Source organism: Monodon monoceros, unplaced genomic scaffold, assembly GCF_005190385.1.
Source record: "Monodon monoceros isolate NGI ecotype Baffin Bay Population unplaced genomic scaffold, NGI_Narwhal_1 Super_Scaffold_7, whole genome shotgun sequence".
Lineage (NCBI taxonomy): Eukaryota > Metazoa > Chordata > Mammalia > Artiodactyla > Monodontidae > Monodon > Monodon monoceros.
In genome coordinates this window covers 84217285-84232432 of record NW_021703784.1, presented here as the reverse complement: position 1 = coordinate 84232432, position 15148 = coordinate 84217285, and the positions used below count along the sequence as shown (strand labels likewise).

Genomic DNA, 15148 nt, shown 5'->3' with positions numbered 1-15148 from the left:
AATATGTATATATTTTTTAATGTTTGCAAATCAGTGTTGAAAACTAAGGCCAGTTCAAAATCAATTTGGAAGGAACAACGTTTAAAATTAATATTTAAGTCGTGTAGTAGAACCTGGGTCTGGTGGTCCTCCACATAACCCCCCAGGTGGTTTTTCTGGTTCGTGGCCCGTAAGCTGGATATTGATGATAATTATTTTCAGGTAACTCTGGCAGCCAGCGGAAAGTCAGCCGACTGCAGTGTTGAAGAAGAACCTTGGAAACGTGAAAAATAAGGATATGACTGTCAGCAAATTCTTGAATAAACTCCCCAGCGTATCTTATGGTAAAAGAGGATATAAACAAGCTTTCTTTAAAAAGAAAAAAAAATATTTCTATGTTTACTTAATCTGTTAGCTGAGGCTTAGAGGATCTGTTGTGAGTCAGTGATAGGCACGGTGCTGTGTCTTTGCCAAATAATGCTTGGTAACCATCTAATCTTCTCACTTGTATTATTGTTTGAATGGATGCCGCTGGAGGAATCAGTTTGAGTTGAAGACGCGTTCTTGCCAGCTTCCCTTTTCTCTCACGATGCAGAACCGTGGATGCTCTCTTCCCAGGGGACACGACTAAAGCCGTGTGGCACATTCCAGGGATTTGGATTAATGAGCAGACAGTCAGTGTGTTACTCCTTCCAATGTTCTCCATGCTTCACCTTGTAACACACAAGAGATTCTGTTAGAAGGCTTCGGAAGTAAATCCCCTTAAATGTCTTGTAGCGTATGTCCTTGTGTTGATTAAAACAAAGTACCCATCTTAAGGTACAATTTCTCTTCTGTATACGCTTTAAGTTAAATGGCTAAATGTTTCAAAGAGAGTCATAGTGGGAGCCATATCTTAAAGGTAGCCGGTTATGGAACCCACTGAGTCTCTGCTCTACCCCATCTAGTTTATGGAAATAATTGTTGAATTTCAAAGTAGGTTTCATAATTTGCTCTAAATTTGCTAAGGGATTAGGATGTAATTTACATATAACTTCTGTATATATTGACAAAAGTAAGAGAGCACAGTCAGCATAAATTTTAACCAGATTCAAAGATTCAAATTTGTTTGTGTTTCGTTTGCATCACCTGGCATAGTGACATCAAGTGAGATTATTTGATCTAGGCTTCAGTGTCTTTGTTTCGTTCATACAATTCTTATTTGGGTCTCTGCCAAAAAAAGACGTTCTTAATCCCCAACTTATTTCAGTCATATTCTCATCAAACTAGAAGGCTTAATCATTTTACTCTCCTCACAGATGGAGGATAGTCGGGTTGGCTGTGCCTCTTTCAATACTAATCTCATGATAAAAACAAAACCAAAACACTGTTAGTTATCTAATATGCGGAAAGCTTTTTGTTATATTATATCACAGCACCTAAAACCAGTTACAGGACACAGTTGGAAGCAGAGCCCATCTTTTCCCCCAGTCTTCTCTGTGGAAAGGAACAGAAAACAAACATAGGTGCAAAATCCTATAAAGGTGACATTCTTATGGCAAAGTCAGGGCAGCCTTGAACCATGAAGTAGGAACAAAGGTTGGCTCTACGGAACTTCACAGATGGAATCTTCTCAAGGCTGTGGAAGTTTGAGGGAATACATAATATAATTGGAATAGCCCAGTCGGTGCCTTGCATGCTGTAGGCACCTCCAAGCCACATTTTTCAACATTTTCTGTTGAATAACCCACAGTATTTTCCTAAGGTTGCTGGCTTTAGGAGTTTGCTGAGGACTTGAGCATGAATCATTGAGAAATAAGCACATTTGACGTGTGTAGAACCTTGGTCCAATGTGAGGGTAAGGTGTTTTTCTGCTGCCAGCAGATGGGTGCTGAGATATTCAGGAAGAGTCATAGAGTCCAGATTTTCTTAGGAGAGGGTGTTTATGGACATACATGCCCTTTATTACCCTCTCCTTGTGACTTTTCTCTTCCAAATCAGATACCTTTGGAACACACAAGAGACATGAGATTCTAGTAGTTTTGTCTCTTAAGCTCTAGTGGGTTATTTTGGGGGATAAAAATCAGTGTTGAGCAGTATTAAGTAGTTTTTGCTTTTTTTTTTTTAAAATACATTTGTCTTCATTTTCATTAGATGGACAGTTAAGAGGGTGGCCAAGGGCATGCTGAAATGTAGTCGTGGAAAATGCATCCTTTACAGCAGATGTCGTGGGTCAAAGGGACAGTTCCTGGGTTTAACTGTGAAACTGTTAAGGATCATCGTTAAGTGGTGCTCCCAAGAGCTTTTTTACGGTGAGGAGAAGGATTTAGGCAAGGCATCTAGGAGCTTGTGGTTTTGCTGTTTAACGCCAGCTTAGCACTTTTACATACTGGCGTGTTACTCAAAGGAGTGGTCTCAGGATCGTCTTCCGAAGACTCTGCCTAAAAGTCTTCCCTGTTCGTTTGTCTTCAGCTTTTTTCTAGTTATCGAGTTAACCTACAAATATATAAGGGGACAGCGTGTTCAGAAGAAACTAGGTGCACAGCTTAGCAAAGCAGGGTTTTCAGGTTTGAAACTATGCAATAAGTTTCATGAGAATATACTTAGGAAATCAGTTCATCTGGAAGTTCAACAAATCAGTAAAAATAAGCAACGTCTCAAATTCAGGACTAGCCTGAAAACCCAGGATGTATGTAGAGCTGGCGTGTGACTGTGTCCTCTGTTTTTTTAGGCCTCATTCATTCTTCTCATGCCATACCCACTGGGGTTTTCCTTGCCCAGCATATGTGCCATAAACAGAACAAGTAGATCCAGAATATACCTCTAACAACCATTTTCTAAACAGGATATTATAACCTGTCAGTTATATGCATAGATTTATTTTAATAGGTCCAACACAAATATGAATGCTTGTAACAGTCCATTAATGTTTGACCGTACATAAATGTTATACTTGTATACAGACATGGCAGGCCAGATACATACACTGCATCCTTTAGGTTCTGTTAAGTCAGGGCTTTGGCAACACCGTTTTTTATGAACTCATTCACTATTTTTAGGAATCAGAATTGTCAGGAGAAAACCAACGAGGTAGACTTTTATTCTCTCCTTTCTCATTTATGTCCTTTGGGAAACCCAAGTGGAGTCATCATTTGGTTACCTACTACAATTCAATGAATCAAGTCCTATCAGTGAAAAGAATCACACTCAAGGCAAAGCTTTACGTTAGATCTTTGAGGATGTGCCTCCCATGCAGAGAGCATCGGACAATCAAGGCAATCGTCTAAATCACGCAGACCTTCAATATAAGACTTCAGATGGTGAGTTTTGAGCCAGGTAGCTGTCAGGTTTGACTCTTCACTTCCTATTGTGTGTGGAAACACAACCTAGAGCCTCATTGCCTGCAAAAGTGGCCATGTTCCATAAAATATAAATATTTACTTCTCTTCAACTGCTCATCAGCTTTGGGTGCTCAGGAAAGTCTAAAGAAAGGTTGTCAAAATGCCTAGCTTTTGGATTTGGATGGGTGGAAGCTGAGAAAGGCTTAGGGTAAATTCAGATTATGGGGAGATGTACTCCTGGTAGGTAAGGTCAGGAATCCCAACGACCGGTTGAATAGAGGGTCTCAGATCATTTCCACTCGTGCACAGAGAAGTATGTCATTTGCAAGTTTATATCTAGTCAAGAAGCCCCTTTGGAGTTGGGTAACTCACCTACTGGATCCCCAGAAGGAAACCCAAGCCTGCCATGCTTTTGCAAATACCACACTTCCCTTTGTTCCCAATAGCAAAAGTTATGGTACAATATTTCACTTTTGTCTGAATCAAGGGTTCTGTCTGTGCTATATTTTCCATGCAAAGAAGGTCAGAGGATTAAGGCAATCATGTAGCTAATACAGATCTTCATGATCTGAACCAAGTAGCTATTAGAAATATGGCAATGAATCCAAATAGGTACCCACATGCTCAGAGAGAATTCTCCATAGTTCAGACTCTTGATAAACAAGCCTCAGCAGCTCTTGCCTGGTGTGATGACTAAATGCTCAGCAGTTACACCCAATGGAGGTGGCTCTTCCCACTTCGCTGCTCTTCAGTGCTTGGGGCCATACAATTGTGTGGGTTGCCAGTTTGGCTTTGCTTATTCTCCAAATAAATTCACTCCAAGCCAAGAAAAAGGAACAAATGGGATTTTTCAATTATTGTAATACTTGCTCTTTAAATAAGATATGATAGTCTAGGAGCCTAAAAAGATTAAGTTTGAAAACAAAAGGCTTGAAGGAATTCTGAAGTGAGAGTTTTGTAAATCTAGTTGTCAGAGAAGATAAACGGTCTCAGGATCTGGTAATTTCTGGCTAAAACCGAGAAGGACTGCTGAGCGCCAACCCAGGGACGTTGCACTGTGGACGGATTTGTCTCCTTGGATGCAGTGAGTTCAGAGCTGCTCAGACATCAGCTGCTCATGACTTTTCTGAAGAGAAAACCCGATTCCCACTCTTCCTTCTCCTCCCTTCTTATTCCAACCATCATTATTGCTGCTTAAGAGACAGTTCAATAAATGACCATCCAGGTTAGCGCGAGGGTCGGTTTTAGAATAGATGACAGGGACTCTTAACTGAGCAGTGTCTCATTTCACCGCACAGCACAGCTAATTCAGGGAATGACATAGAGGTGAGGAGAAATAATGCAGTTGGGTGGAGAAACTTTTGACTTAGACTCTGCCCATTTTTATTCATATAACTTACACAAGTCACTTTACCCACAAGCTCCACTGAAGAAAGAAAAAAGTGAAGTGCTGGATTCAATGATTAAAACCCCCATCCAGCCCTATGAAACCACCATATAATGATCTCTACTTTAATTTCTTCTTTCATAAGAGGCTTACTACTATAACACATTAGCTATTTGTATTGTAGGTCAGAGGGGCCCACAACAATGAATAATCAATTTGGATTTTTCTCGTCCCCTTTGGGGGAAATTAGATTCAAGCCTCTCTCTTCATCTGAAGTTTTACAACAAGCTTGGAAGATGGCCATGTTCATCCACAGTTTGGTATTTGGGGATACAACAAACCTCCTTTTATAAAGCTGTCCTTTGCCTAAGGCACTGTCCTAATAGAAGTAGCCATTCAGCTCAGGGAAAAATGCCGCCAGAGTCATCATGAGGGGCCAGGGTGAGCCTACGGCCTCCCTCAAGGTCTTGCATCATTCCTCTTGTGGCAACAGGGCCCACCCCGAATACCCTAAACACACAGTTTCCTCCAAACAGTCCTAATTGCCAACCCAGTATGGGAATTTGGGAGCATCTGGCAAATCAACTTGAACACTCATGAAACTGGTGGAAGACTTACACAAAAACAGCGACTGTCTGTAAATATTCCCTTTCCACTGGTACGCAGACACGCACATCCATGCACAGGGTGGGCCCGGGCCAACTCCTTTCTCTAGAGAGGTATGCAGAGATATTTGGTTGAGTTCATTTTCAAACTTTCCTCTTGGTTTGCTATTACTGTGGGCATCACATCACAGGTGGAGAAGGTCTATCTTACAAGAATAGACTTGTATTGGTGATCATTGCCTTTTTCAATGCCCAGAGTTTCTAGGCTGGATAAAATGTGTGGTCTGTCTGCAAGGTGCATGTGACTGGCCATGGCCTTTGAACAATCTCTTGCACGTTCTGGTACTGCTGCAATGGGCCATGTTTGCATCCTTGCTCTTTGTCCAAACTTCTGCTAAATACGCAATACATTTGGTATTATTGTGTCGTGAGCACCTTTATTGCCAGAGAAGACTTCAGCTCTGTAGATGCAGAGCAGAGGGATGTAAAGCTAGTACTAAAAGGATCGAGTTAGTGTTTGTTTGTTCGTTTAAATTTTTAGCGCAGAAGACCTGACACTAGAGCATCAAGAAAAAGATATTTCTTAATGGATCCATATAAGAATGTATGGAAAAGTAAGAGAAGCCCTCAAGTTCTTCTTTTGTTCACTCTAAATAATATCCTGAGTAATCACTGATCAGCTTTTTTTTTCCATGTCCAGCTTTGCCTCACCTTCTTACTTCTGGTGCAAATATCCATTTTGATATTTTTTGAAGTCCTTCTGATTATTATACAGGGCCCTTTTGTGCTGAGGATAAAACCTGCTACTGGAACAGATCCCTCTACCTTGCAGAGTCAGCAGTTGACCTAGAGCCTGGGTAGCAACAGGTCTCCAGTTCCTCCGGAGACACCTCCCATCCCTGGGTGAGTGTTGGAACGTAACAGCTGACTGTGACCCTTGTCATCTTTCCCTGTGGGGTTGGGGATGATGCAGCAGGAGACTCGCTCCTTCTGGGGCTCCGCTTTTTCTCATGGCAACCATTTAGCTGCCTAGAAACAGCCTGTTGCCTTCGGTAGGAAAGAGGTTCACACACTAGCCAAGGAAGTTAGTCTAGCATATCTCTGAGTTTTCGCCTCCATGGAGCAAATTCTCTGAAGTGTATGATCAGAACGCTGGCACTGTGGTTGCTCACTTCTCCAGGAGAGTTATTCTCCTTACTAGGAACTCATCCTTTGGCATCCAGATCTTTCCATAAATGACCTTCACTCCTTCCCTTCTTCCTTCCCCTGGGAAACCTCAGCATTGCATTTCCATGTTGCACAAGACAGATCAGGTTATCTGGTCACTGCAGAGATTTGTATATAAAAAACTACTTTTGTGAGGATTTTTGTATATCGTTTTTCTATTTGTTTTCTATGGCTTGAGGAGAGAGCTGGCAAACTGTGAATCTAATTTGGTCTTGCTGCCCACGGATATATTTTGGCTTCCTGGTAAAAATCTATGTTACCAGGGACAACATATTGCCCTCTGATCAGTATTGCATCCACCCCCAAATTCCTCCAGTCCAACCTTACATTCTTTTTTAAACAAATCCGTGGGCTTCTTTGCTATTATTTATAAAGAGCATGAGAAAACATATTTAGAGTCCTGGATATTATATGGTTAATATTGATTTAGCCTTTAATGATGTTATAGGTTTGTATCTATTCTTCATAAACCATAAAGAACTCAGTGTAGACTGAATTGATCTATTTAGTATCTGTAATTTTGCAGACAGATATCTTCTTACGGTATTTTCTATATAACCGCATACGTAGAATTACAACTAATTAGAGCACAGGGCGTTTCTACAGCAATTTAGAGCTGTCAGTTGTTTCCTGAGCATACAGCCACATTTGAAAAATTTAAGAACCCAGTCCTTTGCGATGCAATGAACAAAATGACCATTAAGAACAAGGAGTCACTTCAATCCCTTAGCTGGTTAGGATATGCATTTAAACAATTAGTCTTTTTAACTCACGGAATGGTGCTGACTCCTTATTATTATTTTTTTAAATTAATTCATTTATTTATTTTTGGCTGCACTGGGTCTTCATTGCTGGGCTTTCTCTAGTTGCTGTGAGTGGGGGCTGCTCTTTGTTGCAGTGTGCGGGCTTGTCATTGTGGTGGCTCCTCTTGTTGCGGAGCACAGGCTCTAGGCGCACAGGCTTCAGTAGTTGTGGCTCGCGGGCTCTAGAGCGCAGGCTCAGTGGTTGTGGCGCACGGGCTTAGTTGCTCTGCGGCATGTGGGATCTTCCCGGACCAGGGATCGAACCTGTGTCTCCTGCATTGGCCGGTGGATTCTTAACCACTGCACCACCAGGGAAGTCCCCTGACTCCTTATTTTTGACACCAGGCCTTGTTTTTCCAGCTAAGCATTCTAATTTTGCATTTCTCCAAGAAAATGAGAAATAAGGTGATAATAGTTGGATCATTTCTATGTCAGAATCTCCCATGCCTTCGTAGTAATTTACGTGAAAATTGGCTTAGGAAAACTTTGAATAGAGAGATTGAGGGTGAGTGCAAGGAAGCAAATCAGGACAGATTTGTCGCAGTTCGTTCTTGCCAAGCAAATTGGTAGTAAATGTCACATTGTTATGTGAATTGAGCACATATTTTTAAGAAAAAAAAATACTGGTACCAGCTCTGAAGCAATACTCCATCACTGGGGCTTAGAGTCACATTGAAATTGTTTAGAAGCAGCCCAGGTAGATTCTGTCCTCAGGTGAGTAACAATCTATGTAAATTTCCCCAAAAGGCAAATCAATAACTACTGCAAAGACAAGGGAGGGTCTTCCTTCCATCAAACACGCTTTCTGATATGGTTGTAGGGCTAGTATTTTTGCTATGTTTTAGGAAAATAGTCAGTAACATAGAAAGTGTACCGGTGTGTATTTGAACCCGCTCCTCATTAAGCAAACAGATTAGATGTGCCCTCAGCTGGCGACGACTGTATCTGTGATTTTCAAGTACAGATAGCTGTCAAGCATGAAGTTCTTGTGTGTACACAGTAACACTTGGTTCACGCATGAAGAACAGTGCCTATGCACTTTGTGTAGCTATAATGTAGGTGTCTATGTGTAATTTCAGTGAAATGGTATATAGATGTATTGTAATTTAATTTAAATGTTATTTTTGGCCGTTCATCTAAGTGCGGTAGACATGTTGATTGTTGTTTTGAAAACCCTTCTTTTCCTTCCTAGATAACTAGTAGTGAATAATTTTTCCTCTTTCTTAAAGTGACTTGGGAATGTATATCATGAAGAACTTATCTATGAATCCTTTGTACCGATGATTGTTTGAAAGTCTGTGTGTGTCCAGTATCTTTGTAAATGTGCAATTCGGGGCAAAGGAGGGTTGGATATGTGTCATGATTCTTAGTGAAAGGTCATCTGAAGTCTATGTAGTGCCCAATGAATGCAACTGTGGAAATTTTGATTATCTAGGCTTAGGTAGATTTAGAATGAGGACATTTATCTACAGCCCTCCTTCACTTGATGGATTGGGCTCACAGAGACAAAAGGCTCGTCTCCTTCTCAGCATGAGCATGTTAGCATTATATCCTTAGGAAAAGGTCTGTCTCCTTGGTTGCCAAATACTGACCATGATGCTCATGACTTAAAGGTTCTGAAGAGCCTCGTCCTCCTTGGTTTCTTGAGTCAGGGTACAGGAAAGACATTCACTGACTAACTGCCGTGTAGGCAAAACCCCACAAAAGCACACTTCTGGTAGTAAATTGCACAGTTGTCTCTAGAAAGATAAGAGAAGCACAAGCATGGTCAGTGTACAGCTTTGGGGTTGCAAAAGAAAATTAAAAAACCAACTGGTGAAGCACAGATCCCACATATGTGAAGGGAGTAGGACCTCTACCTAGTAGGCTTCGTGTGTGTGTTTCAAGCAGTGGAAGAGGAGGTTCAATGCAATTATATACCTGCCTCCAAAACACACATCCTGTCTAATTATCACTAAATGGAGTGCTGTGGGGTCTATAGTTCCTGTAACCCCCTTTTCCTCTGTAAGGACAGAGAAGGATGGCCATGTGCAGCTGGGAACACTGAGTGCCCCTCTCTTCTCACAAGAGGAGTGAAGCTTAAGAGATCCTCTGAGGGCACAAAGCACGTTAATTTTCAGTGTCTTCTCCAATGATTGGAGTGAAGGAATGTAAATGGGAACAGGCACATTTTTTTTTTCCTGAAAATGTGGCTTCTTCAACTCCCGTCAAATTCAGGATGAAACCTTACCGAAAGAAAGCTAACCTTTAGGCTGGATTCCCTTTGAAGATTCTTTTTGTGTCCAGAATGAAAGATAAGAATAATTGTTTCCCTCACATAGCACATAGTGTTTAAAGACTAATGAATGAAAAAAGATAAAAACTTCAACTAATTTTGGGGGTGTTTCTTACATATGGTACTAGGAAATGCCTTGCTGGCAAAGCACATTTTGGGTAGTTGAAGTATTTTGTTCTCACCTTTAGCTTTCTAAGCTTTCTTAAAATGTGGATTGATTACTGTAACATTACATGTGTAAAATAACTGGATATTCTTTATATACAGAAAATAATCTGTAAATCCAATATTTCACTAAGTGTTTTAACTTTTATGTATATATCTCTCATCAATAAATGTGGATTCCAATTTCTCTTGGTTGTTGCCTCTCCTTCAACTCCAATTTTAAACTAGTGTTGGTTACATGGTGTCTCCAGTGCTCCTTTTGGAGAAGTTTGTGGATCAAAACCTACAGTGTCTAAATGGATATTTTCTAGGAAGCCTAAATATATGGTGGAATCACATCTTACGCTATAAAGTTATGAGTTGGGGCTTCCCTGGTGGCGCAGTGGTTGAGAGTCCGCCTGCAGATGCAGGGGACACGGGTTCGTGCCCCGGTCCGGGAAGATCCCACATGCCGCGGAGCAGCTGGGCCCGTGAGCCATGGCTGCTGAGCCTGCGTGTCCGGAGCCTGTGCTCCGCAACGGGAGAGGCCACAACAGTGAGAGGCCCGCGTACTGCCAAAAAAAAAAAAAAAAAAAAAGTTATGAGTTGGATAAAAATGGTGTATAATCAAAATTATCCTTGTGAACAGCCAGTATGTGTTACCCCCCAAATCTCAGGAGCCTAAAGCAACTGAGGTTGATTTCTTGCTCATGTGATATGTCCATCATAGTTTGACTGGGGGACTCTGTTCCACGCCATCCTCACTGAGGGGGTCTGAGGGAGACTTCCCCCTTATGCTTCTGCACTTGCCAAATGCAGGAATAAGAGAACATGGCACATCTTACACTGACTCCTAAAGCTTCCTTCCAAATGTTGTATGCCTCACTTGTGCTCATTTATCAAAGGCCAGAACTAGTCACATGGCTCTACCTAACTTCAGAGAGACAGGAAAGTACAACCTTACCAGATGCCCAGGAATAAAACTGGAAAGAGTTGATGAACAGCTCTAATGACTATTAGGCCGTAAAAAATTCCTTAAATCATTCATAAAGGATAGTATACAAACATATAGTCTTTCCATTTGTCCAACACAGCAAGTTCTTCTCTAGTATTGAGAAAATCATTGCTATGGAAGTAAGTGACGAGCATTTAGCAGTCACGTTGTAGAAATAAAATGCATGGTCTTCAAAAGTAGGATCACAGTCAGCGTAAGATTTTCATGCAGTGAAAGGTGTATATTACAGGAAAGGAGACCCACTGAGAGAGTGACAGGTTTTCTGTTCACGCTCCAGGGCACCCACATATTGAATAGAATGGCTTGGATTAGTTGAATTGTTCTCTCTCATTGTTTTTTGGGAGGAAAGGAAGCAAATATTTGATTTTAACTAAATAAAATACATGTATGTGATACATCACAATTTCTTTCACCAGTGTCAGCAATTTATGTAAATTGTTGGTGAAAATGGACGCTTCCTTTGAAAAGGCACTTTTCCTTATCCCTTTGGAGTCAAGCGTACGTCACACCCATATTCAAAATGTTATTAAAACCTTATTTACAGAAAATATGCTCGTCGGTGAGTTTCTGGGCTGCCATTTGGTCTTAAAGTAGCAAAGAGCCACAAATCAGAGTCAAGATAAACTTAATACATTAGTATGGATACAATTTGATCATTATCAACTACTTCTTCAAAAGAGGACACAGGCCAAGAGAAGCTTGACTTTGCTTGTTCAGGGAGTATGATCCCCATGTTCTAATTTCTTACCCTGTCTTCTGGAACAGAGGTGTTTAATCCACCCACTGTCATTGTAAGGCCACTTGTATGTTGCCTCAACTTAAAGAAGAGAAGAAAAAGGGGAAGAAGAAGAATTACTATTATTTGGGGGGTGAGAATGGAAGGAGGAATTGTAGACTAGGAACCAGTAGGCAAGAGTTCTGATCTTCGCACAGTCACTAAAGAGTTGTGCAAATGTGGTCAAGTCCCTTTGCAATTTGGAAGTCATTTTGACATATGTAAAATTAGGGGTTTGAAGTAGATAATTTCTAAACTTTTGAACTCTGAAATTTGAATTCCATCAGCTGGGTAAGTCATCATGACTACAGATAGTTTTATTTTTTAATCTGATTATTTTAACGTCATATACATACAAAAGAATATATGTAACCTACATCTAAGTCATGATGCCACATGATATAGAATCATACGAATCTATTAGCCAGTGGGAAAATTAAAGCATCACCAATAACTTCCCTTGACCTTTGTACTCCTTCCTTATCCCATTAAGCTGCTTTACTCCCCAGGCGAAACTGCTATGGGAATTTTGTGTTTATCATTCCTCTGCTTTAAAAAATATTTTTATCTCACACACATGCATGACTCCACAAGCTTTGCTTATTACTGAGCTTTATAAAAAAGGGTATCGTACCGCATGTGGTCTTTTCCAACATGTCTCTTTTCTACCTAATGTGTTTCTCAGTTCATTCATGTTGTCACAAGTAGCTGTGGTTCATTCATTTTCACTGCCGTATAATTACATAGTATGTGAAATGTGCCACACTTTGGTTATTCACTTTCCTGCCAGTGGACATTTGCCTCATTCCCAGTTGTCTTCAGATGTCAAATAGTGCTGCTATGAACGTTTTTATATGTTTCCTGGGCATTGCTCCTAGATACAATAAAAAAAAATTATGTATTTGTGCGTCTGTGTATCTCTCTGTGTATGTGTGTGTGTGCGCATGACTGAAAAGTTCCTATTCAACTCTTCTACCTATTTGTCCATGGCTCCTTCAGTGGGCCCACTTGTGGACACTGTTGGACCGCCTGGTGATCCACACGCTGCTGGCTGTTTAATGGAGTCCATCTCTCTAGCAGGAACACAGAGCATTTTTAAAAGGGGAATTTAAATTGAAAGCTGAAGCCTTCTTTCCTCAGGCTCACATGGTACGGCCTTTGAGTACAGCTCTGACGGTAACCAGAGAGGATCTGCTAAGTCTTTGACCTCTTCTTTAACCAACAATGCGCTAGGCCCAGCAACTCCACCCAGCATCAGCAGGCTGTTTGCTGTGATGCAAAGAGTAGTTTGACGGAAGAAGTTACAGGAAGTCACAAGAAATCTCTCCACCTACCCCAAGAACCACTAGTAGCCCCATTAGCTACACTCCCTTCCCCCCGCAATGGAAGATTATAGAAACGTAAAGGGTAGTGTCTCTGCAAAGGAAGAGCTCTGTGGCTGCCACCTAAGGCATGAAACCTTCTGGCACCTCTACTTCCAGGCATAGTGACATAAACAGGAAGCCAGGACTCTGTACTTCAAAGAACCACAGGTGACAGAAGGTTCAGGCACCTCCAAGGAAGCTTTCATGAGGTGCTCTCCCCGCTCGTTACCTCTCAGCCCAGACAGGAAGGCATGGGTGGAGATGCCCACACAGTTGACGTGGGCCCTGCCAGAATAGAGGACTGTGGAGTCCCTGGAAAATAATACTTTCCTTCCTGGTAATTTTTTAAGTTTCGTTTATTCATCGTTCTACTGAGGCGGTGAGAGGCCATCTTTAATTCTCTTGTCATTATAAGAAAAACTGAGCCACAGAGGCTGAAATTCAGGAGTGTTAGTTGGGTCCACAATGCTTGTCCAAAAAAAGTATAAGGAGAATAAAGCCATCCAATATAAATACTGTTTTTACTCTCAAACATTTAAAAGCAATGACTTTAAATTCTTCTGAATTCCAGAGAGCAGACAAATGAAACGTTATTGCATTCCTCCAATGCACTTGATTGGGTCAGAATGAATATGAAAAACCCCAAGATCTATTTTTGTCTGTGATTTGAGGTAATCAGATTTTAGTCTTCCAAATATTGTCTGGAAAAATCTAGAGGCCTAGATTTTCCAGTGAAGGGAAAAAAAAGGCAAATATATAGAGCTGCTGTTGTCTGAGGTATACTCGTTTTGTTGCATGACCTGGCTCTCCTGGAATTCTCCAACGCCTTCTGTCACTTCTCAGATGTTTTCCAGGCCTGGATAACATACTGCTCACAGAGGGAGGGGCCATGGAATTTCCAAATTGTCTTCATCTGAGTGAAAAGTTCAGCTGGAATGCAGTATCCCCTTTCTGGTTGCTTACCCTCCTGATCCCAGACTTTCCTCTCATCTCGGTGAGGAGGATAGAGATCATTCTAGACTGTAAGACCGGAAAGGACCTCAGAGGGCAAATATTTGAAGTTTAGCCGTGCCTTTTTGCAGATGAGAAAATTGGTACCATAATTTAAAATGAATTAGAGGCAAACCAAGGTTAAATCCTGGTTCTGTATCTTTCCTAGCTATAGACCATTGGCGTGTTTACGTAGCCTCACTTTCCTCATCTGTGAAATGGGGCTAATCATGCCTATGCTATAGGGGCTTTAATAGAGAACATCCATAAAGTAGTTAGCACAGTACTTGGCACATAGTAAATGTTCAATCAGTGATAGCTATCGTCATCATCACTACCATCGTCCTTAGCGTCATCAGTCCCAATTTCTTAGTGACTAAGCTGGAGGAAGCCTGGCTTCCTCTTTCTCAATTTGGGCTCTTTTACAGCCATATCACATGGACTCTAGTCTATAACCCAGGGCTCAGCTGGCCTTCCAAAAATCTGAGCTTTGTTGCTGGACCATGACCTCTCCTGAACCGGCCTGGGATAATCTTTTCTTTACTCCTAGAGAAGCTTCATGAACGTTATAAGCCTGTACAGTTGGGTGTTCCAGGTGCCCCTCTACTCTTTCTTCTGTTACTTGCCAAAGCTCTGATCCGTGGCAGTGACGGAAGGCACTGGATTTCTTCGGGGACAGGAAGCGAATCTCAGCCTGGCCAAACTGGCCTCTCACTGGGATGGGAGCCTGAGCTGGCTCTTCCAACGGGAAAAGAAACAGGACATCCAGAAATGAAGCAATCCTTTTCTTCACTGGAGAAGTCCCTCGAGGAGTCCTTAGCTCAGAGTGTTGCAAGTACTAGTAGAGAGAAATGTCATGAGAAAGGCTGCTTCTATGGAATGTGGCCAACCCAACAGGGCCCTCCAGAACTCTCTTGGCTGAGTCTATTCCCAGCAGCTTCCCTTCCCATCATCGTTTTCTCCTTTGCCCTGTCTTCTCTCCTGAATGACATTCCTGTTCTCTCTCAACAGTTTCAAGAACGGAACTTGGTAGAAACGTTTTGCAGCCTTTTGGTTTGGGGAACTCATCCATTGCTATGCTAGCATCATCTCAAAATGATACAGCTTTCAGCAGCTCCAGGGCACGGCCACAATCTTAAGAGCCTGATAATTATGATTAATGGTAGCTACTGTCACAGGTAGCATCCCTAGAAGCAGAATCTTGGACAAGATTCAAGTTCACATGACTTTTTTGAGGGAGTACTTCTCAGGAAATGCAGTAAGG

General features: G+C 41.6%; 1 protein-coding gene across 4 annotated transcripts in view; it reads left to right on the top strand.

The window, feature by feature from the left end:
• The window catches only part of SLC1A2 (solute carrier family 1 member 2), a 145318-nt gene extending 140534 nt beyond the window's left edge, over positions 1 to 4784 (top strand). For 2 of the 4 annotated variants that reach the window (XM_029208250.1, XM_029208251.1), the window contains exon 11: positions 202 to 1788. In XM_029208250.1, the coding sequence (XP_029064083.1) occupies positions 202 to 273 (72 nt within the window). In that variant the 3' untranslated portion in view covers positions 274 to 1788. Of the gene's footprint in view, positions 1 to 201; positions 2605 to 3098 lie in introns of those variants that run through there. The other 2 variants (XR_003791481.1, XR_003791480.1) reach the window with 2 other exon arrangements.
• Positions 4785 to 15148: the final 10364 nt, after the last annotated feature.